General features: G+C 34.0%; 1 protein-coding gene across 1 annotated transcript in view; it reads right to left on the bottom strand.

Annotated features, from left to right (window-relative positions):
* Positions 1–17,129: 17,129 nt before the first annotated feature.
* Positions 17,130–26,992, bottom strand: part of LOC138696127 (iripin-2-like) — a 33,930-nt gene continuing 24,067 nt past the window's right edge. The window contains exons 6-8 of the mRNA XM_069820680.1: positions 23,719–23,904; positions 22,124–22,259; positions 17,130–20,312 (exon numbers count right to left, since the gene is read on the bottom strand). Coding sequence (XP_069676781.1) covers positions 20,089–20,312; positions 22,124–22,259; positions 23,719–23,904 — 546 coding nt within the window. The 3' untranslated portion in view covers positions 17,130–20,088. The remainder of the gene's footprint in view (positions 20,313–22,123; positions 22,260–23,718; positions 23,905–26,992) is intronic.

Raw genomic sequence — 26,992 nt, forward strand, 5'->3', positions numbered from 1 at the left:
CCCTACCCGTCTACCGACTTGCCACTCTACTCTCGCAACGAAAGAGGGATTTAAAGCACAATGAACGTGGTGCTTCTCGCCATCTTTTCCCTGCACATCTGGCGCTGCGCCTGTAACCCAGCCAGGGACCACCCGAATTCATAACAAGTACCAAAGTATCGAACCTTAATTATATTGTAATATATAAGTATACTGGTATTAAAATATGCTACAAAAATTATAAATTTGCTTTCGAAGGGAGCAAGAGTACGGAACTGTAATGACTTTAAAAAGTGATCCCCACTTCAAAAAAGTTTGAGAAACGCTGCTGTATAGCATTCAACTTTTCGTAACTGTTCTGTTGATTATATGGCCGGTTTAGACGGCCATGAAATCGTGATCATGAAAATAAAGGCTGTAATCCCCTGGATACATATTTCTTAATGGTTCTGAGTTTAGACCAGCCATTTTCAACCGGTGTGCCGCGAATGATCCACTGGTGTGCCGTGAGAAAACGAAAATAATAAAGGTTGCCGTAGCAAAAATTGGAAAAATAAAAGTGATAAGAGTAGTAAAAATTGATTCCACCAGAGTCAGCCTCTAGCGAACGCGACACAAGTTAACATTCAGTAAACACATTTCCTCCTAAAACCGTCAAAATCGACCCCCCCCCTTCAGTTGGGAAGTGAGTATGTCACGGGATTTCAAATTACACTTTCAGTGTGCCACATGTTGAAAAATATTTAGAAATGCTGGTTTAGACGGCCATAGAATTGTGATCTTATAACCTCTCCAACTTAAAATATTTATTTAATGTAAATTTGTGCAATCGTGAATAAAACATTGTATAACACACATTCGTAAAGTTATCTTTTTGGCCCTCGTGTGTTTATGAAACTCGACTTCTCCTCGTTTCACAAATTTTACACTCGTGCCAAAAAGAGAACATTTACTAACTTCTATCACGGTCTAGTATATGCAGTCACGAAGATTGAGTTGTGAGGGTGCTAGGAACAATAGACTGTGCCGGTACTATTTCACATTGTCTGTAATGAGGCGATATTAGCGATACCAGGGGTTAGCAACTATCTGTGGATGCATATTTACTAGGTACGTACTGAGCTTCGTGACTGTATACACTAGACTGTGCATCTACCGTAAATAACTATTAATGCTATGCGAAAGACACGGTTGTTGGGTCGTATTATCATAGTGCACAGATTACTAACAATAATTTTACTAAAGATTTGGTAAATGTATTGTATGAATAACTTTACTGTGTTAATTGAAAGTATGATGGTAATTTACCTTAGTTAATAACTAGTTTCGGCTTGATTTCGGCCGTCTTCATATTTCTAATGAGGTCCTTGTTTCCGGTTTATTCTCGTGGTGAATTTAAGATCGGTAGTGTTGTCAAGTAGGGTGTGTGTTCTGAAATTTGTGTTGAGGATTTGTTGTGGATGTGTTTTTGTATGTCTGTAATTATGGTTTGTACTTTTCTAATATTTCGGAAAACGTATTATTTGACTTTCTTGTGTTAAATGTTACATTACCTCGTTAACATGTTTCAGCCTGCTATTGCCCATCCTCAGAACATTTTCTAATGTATATATTTTCTGGTTTTTCGGTTCAATATGTGGGTTTCCATGATAGTTTCTATGTTGCAGTACATACATACCAAAAATAGATCCAACACACAGTTAAATTTCAAAACGCACACCCTATTTCACAACACTATAGATCATAAACGCACCCACCACTAAGGCACTTCTTAGTCACTCGTATTTAATCTTCTCATACCTTTGTAGGAAAGTACTCATTCCCATTTATGGCTTTTCTACGTTTAACTCGACGGACATAAACTTTGACTCGCCATGACATGTGATAGACATGACAATGGAAGAACACAGTATACTACATAGTCATAAAATAAATAATACTTATTATCCTTGCACTGTTATGATACAATTAAGCAATATATTGATTAATGATGTGCTTTAATTTCAGTTATTCTGCCACTGACTTCGGGAGCTTACAATAAAACCCAGATGCACAAACTTGGCGCCAAGTTGTGGAATGTGTCCCGTGACCATAGAGCCGTTCCTGTGCATCATGGAAACGTTACTTGTTGTACCGTTCAACGCTTTAAATTCTCCATCTCTGGTTCTCTTGGGCTGGAAGGGAATGCTTCAGACTCCAGAAATAAATGAGGCCACAACAGTGTTATTACACTGTGCCGCTGAAGACAATTCCTGCTTCAGATTGAACTCGGTGAGTTACAACTCATATTTTGGAAGTCTGTTGTAAGATATAAAAATGTTTATTTGCTATTAGTGCACTCGTTAGAACCAGGTACCCAGCTTTGAAGCCGTTAGCCGTTTAATCTTGCAGTTTGTTTAGTTATTTTGCATTGACTTTAAATTGTTGGTAGAGAAAAAAGTTTTTTTATGGCAAGGATGTGCAGATCGCCCTGTCATTTTAACGTATTACTTCAATTAATAATCAGGTTAGTACAGACATAATGTTTTTAGTACTCAACTCAATCTTGAATTTGTGTCAATAAGTTCCCGGACTGCCCGAAATGCAGGCAACACACAGGACATTGAAAGAGAGAAGTTATTTAGAACCAGAGAAATTCCTGGCATCTATACTAAATGCATCACTCGAAAGGCAGAGAAGAAGACTAGTCATAAGGCGTATGGAGAGATTCCAGGAAAAATTTGTGGTAAGTCCTTAATATGTTTGCACAAAATCACGTGTGGAAGGTCAGTTTTTAAAGACAATCTGACGCTGTTTTATAGACTGACTCAACAGGCATGGAAGTAATGAACTTGAGTGATACATGCATGTATGTTTAACGGTACAATAAATACAAGTGCAGTTCGGAAATATATTAATTGCATCTTGTACATTCACATTGCGAGCACACATAAGAGTCCGGAGAGGGTTTGCCACTCCCGCACACAATCTTTGGCCAACAAATTCTGTTCCAACTTCACCGGCATTTGAATCCGAATTTCCGTCGTAGAATGAAGGGTGAACTGTTGCCATACCTGTTGCAACAACTTAAAAAAATACAATTACTGGAAATTGTGTTATAACATTATTTTATCGTAGTATTATATTGAAAACATTTGATCCAAATTATTTGTGTTTGTCTACTATTTTGAGAAATTGGTCCATATAATTCAGACGTTGTCGGATTGTGGCAGTTTTATTCAATACAGTAACCTTAAGAACAAGAAATGGACCAAATCTCTTAGCCACCGACTTAACTCAGAAGCGTTTTTGCCTATTATTCCGGAGTTATGCTCGGACGCGTGGTTTCGATCCCCACTTGGGTTCATTACCTGGTTAGGTTTCCTTCGAGGTTCTTTCCTACTGTAAGACGAAATACGAAGGTTTAGCGTGACTAAGATTGGGGGCATGAAAGTGTAATAAAATTGTCAACGAAGAAGGAGAAAGCCTTTGTCCACTGTGCGGAGGAAAGGACTCCTGGACACATATTTTATTACAGTGTATCGAATTAGACCATATCCGGAAAAAATATCTATCACCCTCGATGCTAAGTCAGAATAGGAGTTCGCTTGTATGTCTTGACCTCATGGGGAATAGAGAGCCGGAACAAAGACTGGATCGTTCATCTTGAAGGCGAGACAGATTAGAACTTCAGCTGTTGAAGTTTGTGATGCGAACTGGCGAATGGATACTCAATTATACACTTTTATGCCTGTTTAGGTTAGGATATATTATATAATGTGTTTTGTTTGTGCCATTTTTATTTTAATCTTTGTGTTCTTTTGGAGAGTGGTTGGATCTAACTATAGATGAGGAGGGTGAAACCTACAAAGTAGGACTTCTTTTAGGTTCAAAGCACGTACGATCAGAAGACCCGTGCATTGAATTTAAGAGATAATTTAGATAATATAACGCCTGTATGCATAATATTACTCAATAAATCCATCTATCTAAAAAAGGCCTTTAAAGCATGTTTCACTTCCATAATACACACTATACCCAAATTTCCCCATCCATTGAGTAAATTGAATATAGTTAAACTTAGGGTTATTATTACGTGATAAGAATAAGTCAACACACATGAAAATGCAATAGAATCATTCTGAAAGGTCGCAATCCTAAGATATAAAAAAGTGACTGGAAAATTTTATCATGGTAACAGGCTGTGTGTCTCTAACCTTAAAAAGGCTGTTTTATACCCAAATTACCCCAATCCACCGTACAATATTGATACAATAAATAAAGAGTATTAGATAGCATGTAAATTCGAGTTACTTGTATGAAAACCATGTGTTAACTATAGTCCCACCTTGAATACGTTGTCCAGCTTGCCGTACTCCTCTCTTGCTTGAGTGGGGTCAGCGTGCAGGGCATTGTTCAGCTCATGCTGAGAATTGCCCCTTGCTCCTTGCTGGAGCGTGGCCAACGCCGTGTACTGTATACACTAAACGCAGATACAATCTGATTATTATTCCTCGTGTCCGAATTGTACAACACCTGTCAGGCAAAAGTACTGCTGTACGTCGCAAGTACCAGTCTTAACTCTTCTGCCCGAAACTGAAAACAATTTGTGCTAGTATCTTCTCAATAATTAGTAACTACAAGCATGATAATTATGATAACCATCACGTAATAATGATGATAATAATAATAATGATAATAATAATAATAATTACTTAGGCTACTTATGACTTTTAAGGAACCCGCAGTTATATTGCCGCCCTCACATAAGCCCGCCATCGGTCCCTATCCTGTGCAAGATTAGTCCACTCTCTATCATCATATGCTACCTCCCTCAAATACATTTTAATATTATCCTCCCATCTACGTCTCGGCCTTCCCAAAGGTCTTTTTTCCTCCGGCCTTCCAACTAACACTCTATATGCATTTCTCGATTCGCACATACGTGCTACATGCCCTGCCCATCTCAAAGTCTGGATTTAATGTTCCTAATTATGTCAGGTGAAGAATACAATGCGTGCAGTTCTGCGCTGTGTAACTTTGTCCCTTCTCCTGTAACTTCATCCCTCTTAGCCCCAAGTAGTTTCCTAACAACCTTATTCTCAAACACCCTTAATCTCTGTTCCTCTCTCAAAGTGAGAGTCCAAGTTTCACAACCATACAGAAGAACCGGTAATACAATTGTTTTATAAATTGTAACTTTCAGCTTTTTTGAGAGCAGACTGGATGTTGAAAGGTTGTCAACCGAATAATAACAGGCATTTCCCATATTTATTCTGCGTTTAATTTCCTCCCAAGTATCATTTATATGTGTTACTGTTGCTCCAAGATATTTGAATTTCTCCACCTCTTCGAAGGATAAATTTCCAATTTTTATATTTTCACTTCGTACAATATTCTGGTCACGAGATATAATCATATACTTTGTCTTTTCGGGATTTACTAAAAATAGAAATGTCCCATTCAGCTATAAATATTTCATTTTTTATTTTTAAAAATATTCATTTAATCAAAAACCTCATGCTCTATTTTGTTAACCACAACTCTATTTTGTTAACCACAGTGTATAGAACATGCGGTGAAATTTCATGTTCCTAGCATCAAAATTGAAAGAGTCTTTGCACTTTGAACCTGACGAAATGTGCTGAAAAAATATGAGAACACAGCTTGTAAAATTTGCATGGAATTGAAGTTCAAGGGTGCAGCCATTTATATGTTGCGTAATATTTATGCTTTCAAGAGCTGCAGAGCATAGAAACTTGCTCAACATATAAATAAGAGATTATTGATTCATTTTTTTTTACAAAAAAACGAAATGCGATTTTTGGCTGAAATAAAATTGCCAAAATTTCACTCATCACCTCTCTTAAGCAAGTTTTCAAAATTCTAAACAAATTAATATGAGGAAACATTTCTTGATTCGATTTTATGTTTTATGATACTTACAAATCACGTTCTGTTGATGAGATAGGTCTGACTGATGCGGAAGAAATCTATTATGTCATATTGTAAAACCCTGGAGATTCATTTTCAAACAATCTAATTCTCTGGTTGGGTTCGCTATCTTATTTTCTCTCTAGTTCTGAGTTTTTCGGCCAATCGATTAAACTTCATCATCATCATCATCATCATCATCATCATCATCATCATCATCATCATCATCATCATCATCATCATCATTTTCCTCTCGTTTTAAAGTATCATATATTGATCTTATCAGTCCACACCTGTGGAGTAACGGTTAGCACGTCTAGCCGCGAACCCAGGTGGCCCGGGTTCGATTCCCGGTTGGAGAAAGTTACCTGGTTGAGGTTTTTTCCGGGGTTTTCCCTCAACCCAATATGAGTAAATGCTGGGTAACTTTCGGTGTTGGACCCCGGACTCATTTCACCGGCATTATCACTTTCATCTCATTCAGACGCTAAATAACCTAAGATGTTGATAAAGCGTCGTAAAATAACCTACTAAAAAAATTGATCTTATCGTTTCGGCTTTACCTTACAGTGTTCCAATGTTCATTTTCATAGACATGTGTGATTTAATGTCGTGAAGCATCGATTGACATACTGTGATGTTTTTGAGGCAGTCTTTCACGATATCTTAAATCTCTTGAAAAGGTAGTCATTACTTTTCTCAGGACAAGCAATTTATCTTTGATTTTATCGTATCTCTATCTGATGAAATACGGTTTGATTAAATGTTACTTTGAAAGACTGTGAAGTAAAATATACATGAAAGATTCCATTTCATTAAATTTATAGTTTTTGATTTGTATCTGCAACTTATAGACTAAAATATCTCCTATCTGTTTTAGATATTGAAAAAGAGATAGGATTATAGGAGATATTGTTAATTTGTCTGTGTCTGTGGTAGTATTCATCAACTACAGATAAAGATTTTCCTTGTGAATTGCTTTAAATTACTTACACTTCAAATCAGTCATCACGCCCTCTTCTTCATAATTCATAGTGTAATCATATTTTGTGAATAAAACAGTATACGTTTCTTCGATTCAGTTTTCCCTTCAATGTACTAAGCTTCCTTTACCATTTTTTTAAGTTATTTCGTAATGACTTAATGTTTTATTCTGCGTGAGACAAGGCTAGAGTTATCTCTGTATTCTTTTAATGTATTGTTTAAGTAAAGAATTTTGTAACTTTTCTCGGAATCCCATATCTTGATTATAATTAATTAATGTGTTTATTTATTCTTATCCTTCCATACCTACTAATTATTAATTTCCACTTACTTGGAGCTGTGCCGTGTTTCTTCTATCTAGGGTGACCGTAATTTCTTTGAGTGAAAGTCGGACTTTAATCACTTTATTTAGTGAAAAAATGGAACACCATGTCTTTGTAAAATCCAATATTTATTTCATTTGAATTTAGTCATATGACGGATACACGTATCAAAATGAAACGTACATAACACTAAAATAAGGAACAAATGTTAATAATTTCAAATTATACTTGATAAAAATAGTATTATAGCAATAAGAAGAAATTAAATGCACTTTCAACTTTGTTAATATTTACCTCAATTCAGAAATTAAACTTCTAAAGGGGTTTATTTACTTTCTTTACTCCAATTATACTTAGTAGAAGTTGCCATTGCATTCAGCAACTCAGGTTTTGCAAGCAAATATGAATCAAAATCATTGCAGTTACGTATTCACCTGAATAGTTATTTGGCGTAGCTCTAAAACAAGTAAATTTCTTTTCAAGCTCTTCTGTAAATTTACATTGTTTCTTTGGCATTGTTATGAGTGAGACACAGTTCTGATGTTGACCATAAACAAGTATTAAATTGAACTTGGTAACTGAACAAAAAACTGTAAAAAAAATCTCTAATATTATCGTTCCATCGATAAACAAAACAGGTAGTACAAACCTAAAAACTGCTACCATTAATAGATACAATCTATAGCATAGAGAAATATCTTCCATGTCGACAGTATGCAAGTATTATAGGTAAAATTTATCGGCACACTTATAAAAAGTTTATAACTTGCAAACTTACTCCAAAAATCGGGATAAAAGCCTATTTATTGGAAAAGAAGTCGGGACAAGTTTTTCAAGACTCAAAAGGCTCGGGACATATATTCACCCTATTTCCATCTATTATATATTATGCAGTATGCGGAAAAACAAACAACACTGAAATTATCCCTCATCTGCTGTCCATGTTTCCGTAACAACCAAGTAAATATTTATTTCATACTAGCCGTACCCGTGCGCTCCGCTGCACCCGTTAGAAATAAATATAATGTAATTACATAATTAAAATAGGACATTTGATCCAGGGAACATTCGTGTTTGAGAGAAGGTTAAATCGTTTAATATGCTACTTAATTCAAATTGCATCCAAATAATTAAAATGCGATCATTTTGGTCCAGAGACCACTCATTTGGTGCAATGACAATTCCTTCAACATGTTTCTTAATTTTTATTACATGCAACCATAGCTTAATGAAGATTAACATCATTTAGATTTAATGTGTATATTTTATTTTACTTGTCATAGGTTTCCATTGAAGTATGGTAATAACTTAATTTTAACCCTTGTTTTCTACGTATTCAGTAAATGGCGCTTGGCCCACTATGGTTCTGAATCCTTCAAGTAACTTAAATTACATTATATTATATTATGTTATATTATATTATATTATATTATATTATATTATATTATATTATATTATATTATATTATATTATATTATATTATATTATATTATATTATATTATATTATATCAGAAGTTACTGTAATAACATTATAGCATTATGTCCATCTAGAGAAACTACACTTTCCAATGGTGAATTAATAATTAATTATACAAATCGGTTAATTTAGCTTCCAATATTACTTCATACAAACACAGAATCTCTGTAGGCTATCTTTCATAGCTTTCGATTGTTGCTGTCCAAGGCCCCTTATAGACGAAGTCATTTGTTTTTTAATTCATTACACGGCCTTAGATGGCAGTTATTTTAATTTTAAAACTCATTTATCTCATTAAATATCAGTCCCATCAAAATTTTTGAAGGAATAAAACTTATCGAAAATTCTTTTTAAAGAAACTTTTGTTACGTAACATTTTTCACAAAAATCAATAATAAGCGAGATATTTCGATTTATTTAATTCAGGCCCCCTTATAACCCCCCTTTTAAATAATGTATTTTAGAATGCCATATAGCCTATAATCTAAGTTATAACGAACTTAATTTATATTCCAATTTTCATCGAAATCCGTTCAGCCATTATCGCGTGAAAAGGTAACAAACATACAGACAGACATACAAACAAAAATTTAAAAAAAGCGATTTTCGGTTTCAGGGTGGTTAATTATATATGTTAGGACCAATTATTTTTGGAAAATCGAAGATTACCAGAAAAATTTCGGCTACAGATTTATTATTAGTATAGATGATAGTTTGACGTATTTAATTTCATATTCAGTGTTGTGTTGATTTCTGCAATTATGATTCTCACAACAGAAGAGAAGGAGTTTGTTGTCGAGCATTATTTCCGGTCATACAGAGTACTGAAATTACAAACATACTCTGAAAATCAAGATAAGTCATTATAACATGCAAGGCGACATAAGACTCATCTTGTACGACGGAACTTCTCGACGACAGCTAACATTTTTGTGTTATTTGGTGTCGTAGTGTTAAATCGCTCCTGGTACTGCTCTTTAACGTGTCGCAAGTTCGGTCCATTCTGACGCCCCACTCCGTGTGACCGGAAATAATGCTCGACGATAAACACCTTCTCCTCTGTTGTGAGAACCATAATTGCAGTATTAACCCCAACACTGAATATGCAATTAAATATGTCAAAATATCTTATGAAATAAGTAAATACTGGGTTGTTAAAAGAAAACACGGACAGCAGATGAGGGATAATAAATTTTAGTGTTGTTTTGCCCCATATTGTACTTAAATAATTCTATAAAACAACAAGTTTACAACTAAACACATCATCTTATACAGCTGGAGACAGATATTTTATAGCTTTTTTGCTTTATTTATAATTGCGATATCTTACTGCGACTGTCTTTTGGAAATTTACGTAGGCCTACATCATTGATAGGTTACACTACACTTGGTTTCCATTTCCGCTATCTTCTATCTTTTCACATCCACATGAATGACATGCTATGTAAATCAGAAGAATAAAATGAAGGGTTCGGAGCCATAGTGGGCCAAGCGCCATTTATTAAAAACGTAGAAAGCAACGGTTAAAGTTAAGTGCATACCACAATTTAATGAAGATTGACTTATCATTCAGTTTTAATGCGTATACTTTATATTACTTGCTATATGTTTCCATTGAATTATAGTAATAACTTCATTTTAACCCTTGTTTTCTACTGTTTTAATAAATGGCGCTTGGCCCACTATGGTTCTGAACCCTTCATTAATAAATACTTTATTTCTTGGAATAATCCTCAGATAGCTTTTGTAAGATAGATTGTCATAACTACGGTATATCTTTCTGCCAGTAACGATAAGATCATAATAACACACGGTTGCCTTTGTATCACTTTCTTACACATAAGAGTGACAACTGCGTAGATCCTCTATTCTCTTATAGTGATTATGTGATTGTACCCTTCTACACGTAATATTTGTCACATTTATTCAGTGTTACATGGCATAACAATGGAATCTATAATATATAAACTCAATTTTGCTATATTACAGAAAGAAAATAGTATCGTTGTGAGCAGTTTAGATCTTTCTCAACATTCGCAAAGTGTGCATTGTGTAGCAAAAGGAGCTGTAAAGAAGAAAATATCCATTTGAGACCATTCTCTCCATAATATTATGAATTGTGAGTAATTTCTTACTTCGTACATCGAAATGTGATTATTTTCAATTAATGCAAAATAAGTTTTCTAAATAAATCAGTAACACTCGTTGTTGACCTAGGGCCTCTTCAAATACATATAATACATAGCAGTTCATTAGTAGTGTTCAGAGTGAATAAAAACAAATTACAATTGATTGGAGATAATTCATTGATCTCTTAACTGAGAGCTATGGAATTCGATGTGAGAGGTTGCACAGCTCATTCAGAAATGGAAATCTTTTATTTCATGTGTGGTAAAGGGGTACTGAACATTGTTTATTAACACAAAATTATTAACTTCTTGTACACACGATGTGAAATGTTGCACAGTACTTTTTAAAATGAAAACTTCGATTTCATGTCCGACAAGATGTTGCGAAATATTTTTTATTAAAACGAAATTATTATATTAATTGAAATACCTCAGTACACATGTCATACTTTGCATAATACTTTTTTGAAATGAAAGTATTTGATTTCATGTATGTTGAAAGGTGTGGAGAACCTTGTTTTTCAACCAAAATTTATTATTAAATATATGTAATTTATGAAGTTTTCGTTATACGAGTATTTGCATTATAACTCAGTGACATATTCTCATACCCTTTCGTCGTGTCAGTGTGAACTGTGCTTGCCAAATAATGTTCAGCTATACCGACGTTCACTCTAAAATCACTATGAATGAAATATAGGCTATTATTAATACAAAGACATCATTTTATTTTTACTAACATTTTTAATATCAACCTGGCTATATCTTGGGGTTAAAAGTCTAGAACCGGGAACACCGCTTGCTTCCCCTTCCAAGACTGGAGTTCGATGATACTGGCGTAAAATACAAATCACTTTACTAGATATAGGAGGGGAGAAAAGTAGTTCATCCATTTATGTAAACTAGGAAATATCGCAATTTTGAGTTTGATAATTTTCATTAGGTTTCTGTTTAATCAAAATACAGTACTGTATTAACACTTAGTGTTTTTACTCACGAATTGAGCTATCCATGCGGACGTATTCATTATGCAGTGTATATTGTACTGTTACAGCACATTAGCGTACATAGAGAATGAAGTTAAATTGAAAAATAATCATAATATGGGTATTTAGACACATTTTTGAAAATGGTGGCCGTTCATTTCCATACAGGCTTCAGTTCTTTTGTGCATATTATCGCACTATAGACTAATTCCAATTGCCAGTTTCGTCCTTCGTACGAGTAACTAATGTTGAAATAATTCTATACCTACTCTATAAAAGAGTACCTTACGTACTGTAAATTCAATCTTCACTTCTGCCTGATCCGAGAAGATAAAATTACTCAGAAATGCTTTCTACTCTCCATCCAAGTGGTCTTGTCGCAGGGTCGTAGAAAGGGGGGCCGGAATCACGTGACAGTTAATTACTTATCGAGACCCTTTTATTTAAGTTATTTTAAATAGTTGTATGATATTACGTAGACGTCCAATTCCTAACAGAAATTAATGTTTTCAGAAAAGAGCTAAGACAACCCAGCTACTAGACTTTACAGAGGGGCGAACAGAAGTAGGTGGGGGAAATCGGGATGCGACGTAAGCAAACGGACGACAGTACCTGTGGGAAAATATGATTCAATATTGAAAGCTCTTCCGTCATTGGAAAACGTGAACATTTTTCTGGAACGCACTATACTCACTAACTCAGTACTGCATACGCGGCCTCGGTTCTGTGTGGAGGACGCTTGGAGTTTACTAGTAGAGGGGTGGGAGTGAAGTACATTCAAAAACTAGTAAAAATAAAATGATGTCCCTGTACAAACATGGAGCTTGCTTATTCATTAGGGGAACCGGTTCAACTCGGAATGATCCAGACAACATTCTAAACACTTCTTTCTCATAAATGTACTTCGGACTTTAGGTAAATACCTATTTTCATCCTTAAATGATAAATGCATAAAACGTGATTAATTGTACATTCCACCGAGAGAAAAAAAATATCTCGTAGACTAAGAATGTTAAAAAATTTTGTTACCTATGTTAAAAAATTTTGTTACCTAAGTCCTTGTTCTGTAAATATCTTCATATACTTATCAAAATATGTTTTCCTTAACTACCATATGCACTAAGAGCGCATAATATTATATTTTAATTCACATTTCACTCTCTTGCAGTAAATATGAAGATTATAATAGTTCTTTTCATCTTTTTAATAACAAGAACTTCGGTTGTGGATGGCGTAGCAAGATATGAAGAAGGGCCCTTCTTGGAGATGTATGTGTTACAAATAATGCGACCATATCTCGAAACGAATACAATTCTCCTTATTTCATATAGTCAACATGATTCAGAGATGATGTATTCCCTCTTGAAATATGTAAACGAATTCTCATTTTGTCCGTTATATTTACGTAGACTAGAGCGTGGAATATCTTTCGGACTTCAAAAATATACAAAGATCGATGTGTACCTCATTATGACTATTGATTACGACAATTTTCTGGATCAATTTGATTTGCTATCGGAGGAGTTGACATGGAACATTCGAGGATTGTTCTTTATAGTAGTGACCAGTCGCTTAGAAACTGTATATTCATTGGCACTGGAAATTGCCGAAGATGTCTGTGAAGGTGGAAGGATAATGGATGGTGTTATTGTTATCCAGTCGAAAACACATATTTATTTGTATACTTGGTATCCTTACCAGACGAACAAAAAGTGTGGAAGAGTCACTGATCTAATCCTCCTTGACAAACGTTTGCTGGGAAGCAATGCAGAAATTGCTCTAGAGAAGGAAATATTCCCTACAAAACTTATTAGAAACAACTTCAACGGATGTCTAATTAATTTGTCTTACACGCATAAAAATATAATAGAAAAACATATGGTTCCAAATTTATTGAAGTTTGCCAATTTAAGAGCACATAATATATATGAGAAAAAAGAAGACAATCCAAATTATGAAGGAATAAAAGCGGCTCTTGAAGATATCGTTTTTGGTGTTTCTGAGGTGGCTGTTGGACTAATTCCTTTACTTTCAGCGGCAGCAGAAATTGCTGATTTTTCATATCCATACTTTGAAATCACGTACAAATGGTTTGTACCTTGCGACGTGCCAGTTCTCAAAATGCAAAGCGCATCTCGAATGTTCACATGGTCTTCTTGGATAGCCTTTTCAGCTGCGTTTGGCGTGGTGACGATATTCATCTACTGGTTGGCAAGGCGATCCAAAGAAACGAGTACATACCAAAGCTTCTTTAGCGTCCTGCACAACACGTGGTCAATATGTATGGGAGTTTCCGCTTCTGGTATGCCGCAGACATTCAAAATAAGAACCGTCATCATTGCATGGACGATTTACTGTTTCAGCATCAACACTGTAATTCAGGCTTTGCTGACCATTATTTTGGTAAACCCTGGGGTCCAGAAGCAGATCACTTCAGTGGAAGAGCTGATTGAAACTGGAATGCCGTACGGATTCAAGGATTCTTATAAAGTTTATTTCGAAAATTCAGAATTAATTACTTATCGAAAACTAGTGAAAAACATGGAAACTTGTCATTCGACTGACAAATGCATTTCACGAGTAGCTGAAACACACAATTACGCAACGGTAATGGAATCATGGGTAGTGGATATTGTTCTATCTAGAATTAATAACAGTCATTTCATCTGTGTCATGAATGATCTTGAAACATTTTCAATCAGTCTATCAATTTATTTCTCGAAAGGGAGTTTTATTGAGGATTCGTTGAATAAAGTTTTGAGCATCTATTTCGAAAGTGGGTTAGTCCAATTAGGAAGCAGAGCCATTGTACGTGAAAACATTATTTATTTTAAACAAGACTACATAGCTGAAGAAAATTTTGTTTTCGAAACTGCTCATCTCTTGTTCGTCTTTTATATTCTTCTAGCAGGATATTCTTTAAGCATTATTATATTCTTGTTAGAAATATTGCACCACAAACTTACCACTTTGTAATTTTATTGCAATTAAAATGAGTCGTCTAGTACAAAAATCAGTCCAAGTCCCCGAAACAAATTTTTTACCATTAAGCAAAAGCCTCCAGTTAATTATTGTAACTTATATTTAGTTTACCTTTATATTTGAAAACTATCTCTTAATTAATATATTTTTTTCTAGTTTTTAATTTTGACTTGATCGGTTTTGTTGCAACTTCATACAAATTTACCGTTTTTTTAATTATAAAGTGTCTGAAAAAAAAAGCTAATATTTTCTTAAATTAGACGAATTTTCCATTAAAATTCTATTTTTCTTAATAACATAAGGATTAGAGTCGTGCACAATCGGTCACGAAAAATATAAATTATATATTGCTATTGAACGCCTGCGCTGTAGTCAGTATGCAAAGCTCTTCCGTCTCGCAGAGTGTCTCAGGTTCGGTTTAACGAATATTCGAGTTGTTTCTCACTCTTTGTGGGTAGACGGTAAAGGCAGACCACATTGAGCCATGCAGGAGTTACAAGAGCCCTTACTATTATCATCATATAGCCTATTATTTAATTGATAATTCTTCTATCAATCAATCATGCATCCATCCATCCATCCATCAACTCATTGATTCATTCATTCGTGGATGCATTGACTGACTCAGTGATCCACTGATGGTTCATTCGTTCAATAATTGATTGATTGATTCATTCATTCATTCATTCATTCATTCATTCATGTATTACAGTTGGTATCGTTAAAAGCAAAACATATCACCTTAAAAATGGTTTATTAATTAAATAATGCATCTGCTTAGAGTAATTAAAAGGCATTAACTACTGTTTCAAAGGTATGCATTTTGAGTTTAAAGTGTAAACGGTCCGTCTCCACATGATAGACGTCGATATTGCGGACTTGCAGATGTTGCGAATCCCGGATTTTCTCCTAGCAGTTCTGCGACTTGCGGTGCACTCAGAAGTAAAAATAAAGGGTTGGAAGATCTGGGGAGCGGGATGGCTATATTGAGAACATTGTGACACTTTTATTTTGAATCGACATTTTTTATTTATGGAGACTTTTGGGACACCCTGTAGTAATATGTAATAATGGTGATAGTAGTAATAGCACTAGTAGTTGTAATAATAGTGGTAGCAGTAGTAGTAGCTCTGGTAGTGGTAGTAGTAATAACAGTAATATGTTCTAGTGGTGATAGAAATAGTAGCACTAGTGTGGTGGCAGTAGTAGTGGTAGCGGTATTAGTAATAGTAATGGTAGTGATATTATGTAGTGTTAATGGTAGAATCACTAATAGTGGCATTAATAATAGTGCTAGTAGTACTAGCAACACTACTACTAGCAATAGTACTAGTAGTAAAAAGTTTGCTTTGGCTTACTGCATTTATATTACACTTTATATGTACTGAGATGTTACACTACACTTTGTAGTACAATGTATAGTACTTTACTACATTGTGTTTTGATATTAATATATTATATTTTACGTTATAGTGTTATATAGTACTGAAATTCATTGTATTGTACTTCGTTATTGTATTGCAGTGTTGTATTTTTTGCATTGTATTTTATTAGACCTATATTATAATGTTAAATTTCATTATTTAAGTCTTCAATTACAAAGTCTAAGAGTTTTACAGATAGGATTATAAGATTAAGAAATTAAGAGCGTTAAAACCATGAAATAAGAACTGTAAAAGAAATCATTGTACTTGAAGTAGATGTGTTCGGTTGCCGTTTCTTTTTTCACAAAACTTCTCAAATGTACATAAAAAGAAATAAATTTCACAACATTAGTTTTTAAAACCATTAAACATTAATAATTTTATCTCCTTTTCCCGTTTAGTGTATATTTCTCATATTTCATATGAATTTTTGCCTGATTATTTTAGTGAAATTAGTAATACGAGTGGGAAAAATATTTCAATATGGAAGAAAAACAAGAAGAAAGTAAAAAAACAGGGATAATGATACTGATGATCTTGTGACGAAGAATGTCGTTATTAAGGTTCGGACAAAGTAGCTGTATCAGGGTAGGCATTCTTGGTCCGTGCGTTTTGTTTACAAGTATTAACTTTGTCACGTGTCCCCCAGCCGACAGTAATGACGGCATACATTCAGTTCCTATCGGCTGTACTGTCCAATCATTGATGTTTTAGCTAGAGGATGGGAAGCGCTCTTCCCTGCAGGTAGAGTTTTAGCTAGTGGAAGGGGGTAGTGTTTACTTAGTGTGAAGCAAGTCAAGGCCCTATTCTATACAGCTATACAGCCTATCCTGATATATCTACTTTATCCGAACCTTAGACATTGTATACAGTATTTTTTAAAGGAGAGCGAAATACTGTACAGGATATTTGTGAATAGTTATAAAGTTAATTTTCATTTTTACGACAATTTTTCTGTTTCTTTATTGTATCTTTCAAAACTAATGTAACAATTAGTAACAACATTTCATTTAAGAGCACCTAACAAGAAATAAGCAACATGAACTCATGTTACAGTTGGCGACAAGAGTGCGGCATAATGTAAGCTAATTTCATAATGACCAAAAATAAATCATTTGTCACAGTGGAAGTAACAATAAAACGGCGCAATGGAAACCAACAGTTATTTTTCTTAATTTTGACTAATGCAATAACTGTATAACATTATAAACATGTTCCATACGTTATTTTTTGTACAACAGCATTATAAAACAATTAATAAAGACATAACATCAGATTTGTAATAGTGGGTAATTTGATATCATGGTCTATGAAGAAAGAGGTTGCTATGACAACAAATTATAAAACAATTAATAAAGAAATAAGATCAGGTTTGTAATAGTGGGTAGTTTGATATCATGGTCTATGAAGAAAGATGTTGCTATGACAACAAATTATAAAACAATTAATAAAGAAATAACAACAGATTTGTAACAGTGGGTAATTTGATTCATGGTGTATGAAGAAAGAGTTTGCTATGACAACAAATTATAAAACAATAAAGAAATAACAACAGATTTGTAATAGTGGGTAATTTGATATCATGATGTATGAAGAAAGAGGTTGCTATGACAACAAATTATAAAAAAATAATAAAGAAATAACATCAAATTTGTAATACTGGGTATTTTGATATCATGGTGTATGAAGAAAGAGATTGCTATGACAACAAATTATAAAACAATTAATAAAGAAATAACATCATATTTGTAACAGTGGGTAATTTGATATCATGGTCTATGAAGAAAGAGGTTGCTATGACAAATTATAAAACAATTAATAAAGAAATAACATCAGATTTGTAATAGTGGGTAGTATGATATCATGGTCTATGAAGAAAGAGGTTGCTATGACAACAAATTATAAAACAATTAATAAAGAAATAACATCAGATTTGTAATAGTAGGTAATTTGATATCATGGTCTATGAAGAAAGAGGTTGCTATGACAACAAATTATAAAACAATTAATAAAGAAATAACATCAGATTTGTAATAGTAGGTAATTTGATATCATGGTCTATGAAGAAAGAGGTTGCTATGACAACAAATTATAAAACAATTAATAAAGAAATAACATCAGATTTGTAATAGTGGGTAATTTGATATCATGGTCTATGAAGAAAGAGGTTGCTATGACAACAAATTATAAAACAATTAATAAAGAAATAACATCAGATTTGTAATAGTAGGTAATTTGATATCATGGTCTATGAAGAAAGAGGTTGCTATGACAACAAATTATAAAACAATTAATAAAGAAATAACATCAGATTTGTAATAGTAGGTAATTTGATATCATGGTCTATGAAGAAAGAGGTTGCTATGACAACAAGTTATAAAACAATTAATAAAGAAATAACATCAGATTTGTAATAGTAGGTAATTTGATATCATGGGCTATGAAGGAGGAGGTTGCTATGACAATAAATTATAAAACAATTAATAAAGAAATAACATCAAATTTGTAATAGTGCGTAGTTGGGTATCATGGTCTATGAAGAAAGAGGTTGCTATGACAACAATGATGTATTAGTATTATAGCACGGCAAATCGTTTCATAATGTTAACTTTATGGCACAAGTTATGCCGTCATAATAGAAATCGTAACGTTTTAGTTAGCATGGTAGTATTTTACGGATATGGTACAATAATTTGGCATATTGTACACTGTTATCACTAACGATAAAAACTGTTTATAATGCCGGTGTACAAAAAATAATATTAAAATTCGTTAATAAAATCGACATAATCGAAACTTCCTTAGCAGTGCGTATTTAAAATTTGACACGGTGAAAACAGAATTAACAATGACTACCTTACATACAAGCAACTCACAAACCACAAATTGTATTATCAGTGATTAATAATATTACAAAATCGAAGCTTATTAACTGATATTATTATCTAAAATTGGCACAGTGGAAACTGATTTAACAATAATTGTCGAGAAAGTGATTTATAAGGAATCGAAACAATTTCTATCGATTTAACAGTGATGTAAAAAATGGGTTTAGTCTATATTAGTTTAATAGTGAATATGGAAAATAATTTAACAATAATTAACAAAAAATTAGCTCAGTGCAAGTTGTATTAATATCGATTATTAAATGAGACACAATCGAAGCTTATTTAATAGTGATTATCTAAAAATTCGGAGGAGTTAAAACTAATTTAACAGTTACCAAGAAATGGACAGATATGAAACTGTTATATAAATCATTCAGAAGAAAACTATATTGACTTAACAGTGAATAACAACAAATCGACACGGTCAAAAGCAATTTAACTATAGCCATCACGAAGTCTGCACAATGAAAACTGATTATCCAAAATATGCATAATTCAAAATTACGACAGAAACTAACAGATGTCACAGTGAAAAATAATTAGTAATATCTAACGATAAACGGCAATCGTGAAAAGTGATAAGAACAATGCAAAGCAGTTTAATTCAAAGTAATAATAAATCATTACAGTTGAAACTGATTTAACAGTACCAAAAAAAATTAGTCATACTTCATTCACTGGTATTGATAACAAAATGGTTTCCCTGAAGGCGGAAATATTTTCTTTCTTTAAAGCAATCTGATTTGTCATGAACCTGAACTTAAGGTCTGTAAGATCTTGGAATTTCTCATACTTGGCTTTACATTTATGAATAAAAATTATTTTGGTACGATTTTCCTAGCTTCCTATTTTAAATATTATAAAAGGCAAAATATGTATAAACATATTTTGAAATAAGTAACGGTATAATGAAATGTTTATGTTGTTATAAGCAATATTGCAATTCCTTAACACTTTTTCTGACATATCGAAACAGTCCCTTATTTCTTACACTTGGCCACGTTATGCCTTAGAAGACACCACTCCTCCATCCCAGGCACTGAATATCGGCACTGCGTTGTCTTTGTTTACGACGAAAAGTAGATAAGGATGGTCTGCATTAACCTCAAGATCCTCATACTTGGCACCGGAACCACCATTTTTCTTTGTTTCTTGTTTGCCTGCATTAACCTCAAGATCCTTATACTTGGCACCGGAACCACTATTTTTCTTTGTTTCTTGTTTGCCTGCAAGAAGATAGGATATTAAACACCAGCGATTTTCTGAAATCTTCTAAATAATGTACGGTAACACTTCCTCCTGATAACCAGTTGACTGCCATATTAGTCTAAAATAAATGCTAAATGTAGGACTGTTTTTAGTCAAAGAACCAGGCAATGAAGCAATCAAATCATCACTCAATGCCATAGTACAAAAACAAATATTATTAGCACACATTATGTAATAGAACACATTAGGCTATTTATAAATATAGCCTACAGTGCAATAAATATTTATTTGACAATTTTTCAGTCTGAAACATTTCTTTAGAATAATGGATTAGAAAATCATTATAATAATCATTTGAATATGGACTATCGTTTTCGTCCAAGAACTGCTCATGTTCAGGTCGACATAAATTACATAGGTTTATACAGAGAACATAAATATCACTTAGACATGTCTATACAAAGTTATGGTAAAGAACCTTATAATTATATTTAAAGTTAAAAATTAATTATTAAATTCAAAGGTGTTAAAATTAGCAAATTGCTAAAATATCATCTTATGACATAGATCGGCTTTTATTCTACCACACTATAATACTCTAATTACATGTGACACATTAAAGTACTGCTATTCATTATGTTATTCCAACTATCGATTTCCAGCTAAGCATATTGATTAATTCTTACGCGTAACATCCCGCAAGCCTTGAGGGCGCCAATCCAAAATGGTAGGCGCGAGTTTTGAAAGTGGCATTGATCGCATCACTCTAACAAACATTAACCCAACTTCAAACATTCCACTGGGAGCCATTTTCCAGATAAATTTTTACAAACTGCACAATCAACAACATATATATGAAATTAAATTCTGTTCATGTTAATTTTAATATTCTAATAAATTGAATTAATTTACTGTGTTTTAATGTGTATTTCTTGGAGGTTAAAATCTCCAAATCAAGCGTTGCAAAACATCAATAAATACGGCGTACACGCCTGCCATCTGCTGCACTACTCGGGAACACGCTGAAGAGACACTCAACACTCGTGCCATCTGTTGCAATAGTCGAGAACACGCTAAAAATATACGCATGCTCACCATTTCATTATCACTCGAGTAACAAGTTAAGATATTGGTAAAACTCAAAACTTAGACATTTAATTATGTTCGAACAAAATCATTCGTATGCATCTTGCCTATAATGGTAATTAAGAAGCATACTCACATTTTAATTACAAACTTATTTTAATTACAAACTTACTTACTTACAAATGACTTTTAATAAACTCGGAGGTTCATTGCCGCCCTCACATAAGACCGCCATCGGTCCCTAGCCTGAGGAGTCCCTACCATCATATCCCATTTCCCTCAAATCCATTTTAATATTATCCTCTCATCTACACCTTGGCCTCCCCAAAGGTCTTTTCCCCTCGGGCCTTCCAACTAATAAACTATATGCATATTTAGATTCACCCATACGTGTTACATACCCTGTTCATCTAAAATGTAATATTTCTCATTATATTAGGTGATGAATACTTCGTTGTGTAACTTTCTCCATTCTCCTGCAACTTCATCCCCCTTAGGCCCTTATTTTCTAATTACTATCATTACGGTGCGGACATTTTTTTAAACGGGCATTTATTCGAATCGATTTCTTGTGGAGAGCAGTGATTTCTTCCCGTAAGCCTATATAACTTAAATTTCATTGTGCATGGGAAAAAAAATCGAATCGGTTGCGTGTTTAAGTGAAATTTGAGTTAAAGATATTCACGTCTTGCAGTGATGGAAATACCATTTCGTCGTCGGTGTATAATTTAAAATTACTTACTGTTGTTATTTGAGAACACAGCTCCGTTTTCATTTAACTCAAGAGCCACAGCCTGTCGAATGTCTTGCAGGACTACCGGTATACTTGCTACTCCTGTGAGGTCACCGGCACTATTGAAAACCTCATTCACACCTAACTGTAAACACAAGGAGATAAAATGAGTGTTACCCCTGATCATATAGCCTATATAACAGATCGTACATCTCAATGTTAAAATCGGTAACATGTACGAGAGAACAACCACTAGGATCGCCACCGTCGATTGGAAACGAACGCTAGATGGAAGTACTGTTGCTTAATGTAATTCAAATGAGAGTTATAACGTCATTTCTTATGCAGTAGCTAGATGACAGCATAGTGAAATTTATAAAATTTGTCGCCGTCAAAGTCTATAAGGCCGAGCAATCTGTTATATATGTGATCAGCAGTGTTATCAATTTATACTTCCCCATTACATGCTTGACGCATTTCGCAATAATAAATTCAACTCTTTTATTATATTGCGATTGTATCACTGTTTGTAGATAATATATTTTCTTTAATCACCATTTAAGACACACGTAAATGAAATCTTTTAGCATATACCCAAATAAGAAGATGGCCTATAACTTATTTATAATCCTGCTGCTCATGTGGAGTAGCTCACCATGTCAGCCACATACACGAGCTATTCCCTCTTACTGGAGGTCATATGTTCATATAAACGTTTTTGTTCAAAATCACCAATATTATCACCCCTCAAACCATTTACTTTTTCTTCTGACTCACCCTGTATATTTAATTAATTTTGTTTAAATTTTTACAGTACACTTAGAGTTCTTTGTATACCAGGGCCCTATTCTACTAGAGCATGGTATAATGTATCACAATTAGATTGACTTGTAATTTGCACAAATTATGAGGCTTGTACTTCATAGCCTATAAGTATGATGTAGGCTATAATTGAATCGTTTATTTCTAAAACCCCACAAGTGACAAAAACAAAACTTTTGGGAAACCAATAAAAACTGTTTAGTTTCATTACTTTTATTTTAATTGTCAAAATGTGTTTAACAAGTGATGTTAGTTGCTAAATATGAGGTTTATTCACCATTAGTTGTGTTTTATAAAATATATAAAGTCCCCAAAAAATTAAATTAATTAGGATGTTAGGGGGTTTTTCCAACAAACAAACTGAAACTAAGCAAAGCATTACCTTTTCTAAGTATACCTCGAGCATACAGCGCTATACCAACTCGCCAACCAGGCCTACTTTCAAGTGGAAATAATTCATGGACAGTGCCAGTTAAAAATATGGTAATTGCGGCTTTAAAAAGCAGAATTAATAAATTACAATGATCACATATCAATTTGAGGAGAATTTCTTGTTTTTTAAATTATTTGTGGCGAGGAACGAATGCTCATATTTTTGAGACATGGTACTCGTATTTCTAACCTTGAACTCTTAGACCTCGAGTTTCTCCCCCGTTCCCTTAATTCTGTAACGGAATTTGTTTTGACTGTAAAGACTTCGTGGAAGGAGTATGCCAGTAACAATTCCTTGCGGCTGTAAAAATCTAAGGTAACGTAGAGTGTGGCCATCGATGTTGCCTTACCTCCTGCAGTTCGGATTTAAAGCTGAGAGTGTTGAGAAGATTGACCCGAGGAAGTGAGAGGCTGACGTGTCTGTACTCCGTGCCCCTGATCATAGCAAGAAGCTGATCTGCTTGCAGGCTGTCCAGTACGGCGCTCAGTCCGTCCTTCTCATCAGGAACCACAACCAGCAACGAGAATTCTTCGCTCTACAACACGCAGTACAATATATCACGCCCAGATAAGGATGCCTCTCCACTCTTTCCAAGATAATTCATAAGAACAAGAAGTGTTCAGATGTTTTGAGAAAGAACTTCAGAAGAAACCCTCCGTTAGTGTAACGTTTCAGGTGGAACGAATGAGCGGGGAGACAATAACTACGATTCGACTGCAAAGTATAATGGAAGGTAATAGAATTCTTGAATAACTAATGTTTCCTGCGAGACACATGTAATTCTGTAATTATTAGAAAAAATACAAAGTGTCCCAAATTGATGTATACACAATTTGAAACTCTATTTCTCAACAACGAGATGAGACAGAAATACGATTTTTGCGGTTTTGTATTCCTTAAAACCCGTATATGTTCAAAATGGCCCCCTTCCGCCACAGTACACTCCCAACAACGACGTACAACAGAGCGACATACCAACTGGAGTTTTGCTAATGGAATATCATTAAAAACATGTTCAATCTGAACTCTAAGTTCCTCCAGTGTTTGTGGTTTTGTGGCGTACACTTTGTCCTTTAGAGCTCCCCATAGGTAGAAGTCTGGAGGGGTTAAATCCGGAGATCGAGGCGGGAACTCCGCAGCACTTCCTCTTCGTCCTATCCATCTCTAGGTCGGCCTCATTTAGTGCGTGGACAAGTCTCATAACGTAAGGCTTCCATTTTTTAGCTCGAAAAATTTTGAACACTGGATTTGCTGATACCAACGAGACATTGTCTCATTGACTTCTTTGGGGATTGTGCAAAAGCCTGCATGATTGCATCAACATTATCGTTTTCGGTGGAACTTATCTTTCTTTCACACCACCCTTTCAACACATCTTGTACCGTCCCGTCGACTTCAAACTTGTCTCGGATTCTTGTGATAGTTAATCATGTTGGTGGTTGTGTTCCACATTCAACCCTCCAACGTCGTTGAATCTCAACAACATTCTCCACTTTCCAATAACATTTCAGTATCCACTTACGTTCATCGAACGATAATTGCTCCGCCATGTTTGTTTATAAACAGATGAAAATGTTTCCATGCTTCCCACTGCCATCTGAATCATAAATCGCAAAACTCGTATTTCTATCTCATTCCTTTGTTGTGAAATAGTATTTCAAAGAGTGTATACATCAATTTGGGACACTCTGTATGAGAAAAAGAACAGGAACCAATTGTGATGAGATTTGGCCTGTTCTCCGAGTTATAGATGATAAAGAGATACTTAGCTTAGAAAGTAAACTTAAAAAATATCAAGTCCAAGATCGTACACGGGTAGGTACTGTAAAAAAAGAATACATGCAAAATTACTTTCCTATATCATGAGTCAGCTACGAAAACCGCTTCCAAAATAGCTTTTGTTCTTGATTTTTTAAACATCTTCCGAGTGTGGGGGATCTGACCCCACTCCTCAAAACGTAAGTTGTACCATTTAAAAAAATTATGCGAAAATCTAGATAATACTACACTAATTAAACAACTAGTTACAAATATTAAGAACTTACATTATAGTTCTACGGATTAGGGAAACAGCTGGAAGTGTCTGAGGTCAGGAGCATAGACAAGACTAATGGAGGAAATGCAAGAGAAGACATGATAAGAACGAGTAAAGGAGTGATTGTGAGGACAGAATAGATAGGGCTTTGGAGAGGTTATTAGCGAAGAAAAAGAGTGCTAAAAAGTGAGTGCAAGAAAGTTAGGGGTGGCAAAAGTGTAAGAAGAGGAACAGAGAAAAAAGTGTTAAGTGTAAGAAGATAGTGTAAGAGTGTAATAAGATAGACTGTCAAACAATGAATACAAGAGAATTAAAGTGAAAAAAAAAAAGATCTGAACAAATGTGAAGTGGAATGAGAGTGAAATTGCAAGTGTATTTAAGTGAATTAGATATTTGATGTTTTTCAATGTTATGGATACTATAACTGCAGAAGTATTATAGAAATAAATATATGGAAAGAGGAATAAAATAGGAAATTTAGGAGTGAAGCGAAGAGAAAGGGATCAATACGTAAATAAACAGAGGGTAGGAAAAAAAAGTGATGTAAGTGTTGTAAAATAGAGTAAACGGAAAAGTCAGCAAGTAATGTAGGAGAAAATAGCTGGAAAACAATGATTAAGAGTAGGTAGGATTTGAGGGTAGAGAAGAAAATAAATAAATAACGCAAATTATTAAGGAAGGAATATGCAATATTTAATAGGTGAGAGAGAAATGGAAGGGAGACAATCTAGGTAGGAGGGAGAGAATAGAAGAGGATAGAGGGGGAAGGACATATAGCAATTCAGTCATAACAGAACATTAGAGCATAGAAAGTAATCAAGAAATTCTCGGCAAAGAATACACTAATAGAAAAGAGTTGTATGTATTAAAGGGATGGTGGATCGAAAAACAGAAATGTGAAGGTCCACCATAACTGTGAATTGTAAAGTTGACTGACAAATAAATATCATAAATATCATAAATATTATAGTTCTACAGTTAAAATTAAAATAACAATCAGATTATCTAGTGACTTTCTCATCACTGCAGGCTTGCGTCAAAGATTTATCAGTTTTGATCAAAATTATTATTATTATTATTATTATTATTATTATTATTATTATTATTATTATTATTATTATTATTATTATTATTATTATTATTATTATCATATCAGGCAGTGTATCTCACTTGACGATATGAATGTGTAAGAGGAAGAACAATATTGTTTGTTTACATCTCCAGTCTGATTAGTGAACTATGTTACTAGTCAGCGATGTATTTAATAGAGGGAAAGAAATACTGGCCACCTTATCCCATTATCTCCTGATTTAGTTGCCCCGGACTACTAACTAAACATAGGCCTACATCAAACAAAAATTAACATGTCAAATATTTAAACAAAAATAGAAATATCAATTAAAGAATTTACTCCCGTATGAGCAAACGCTCATTGTCGGGAGTTCAAAACTGCACTGTAGATAAGCAGAAAGAAGAACAAGGCAGAATAAACAATTAATATAAATTATAAAGTAGCACAGATTACAAAAACAAGAACCTATATGATAAAAAGTAATCACAATTGGAAAAGTTTATAACCAATATGTGA

This window comes from Periplaneta americana, chromosome 1, assembly GCF_040183065.1.
Source record: "Periplaneta americana isolate PAMFEO1 chromosome 1, P.americana_PAMFEO1_priV1, whole genome shotgun sequence".
NCBI lineage: Eukaryota > Metazoa > Arthropoda > Insecta > Blattodea > Blattidae > Periplaneta > Periplaneta americana.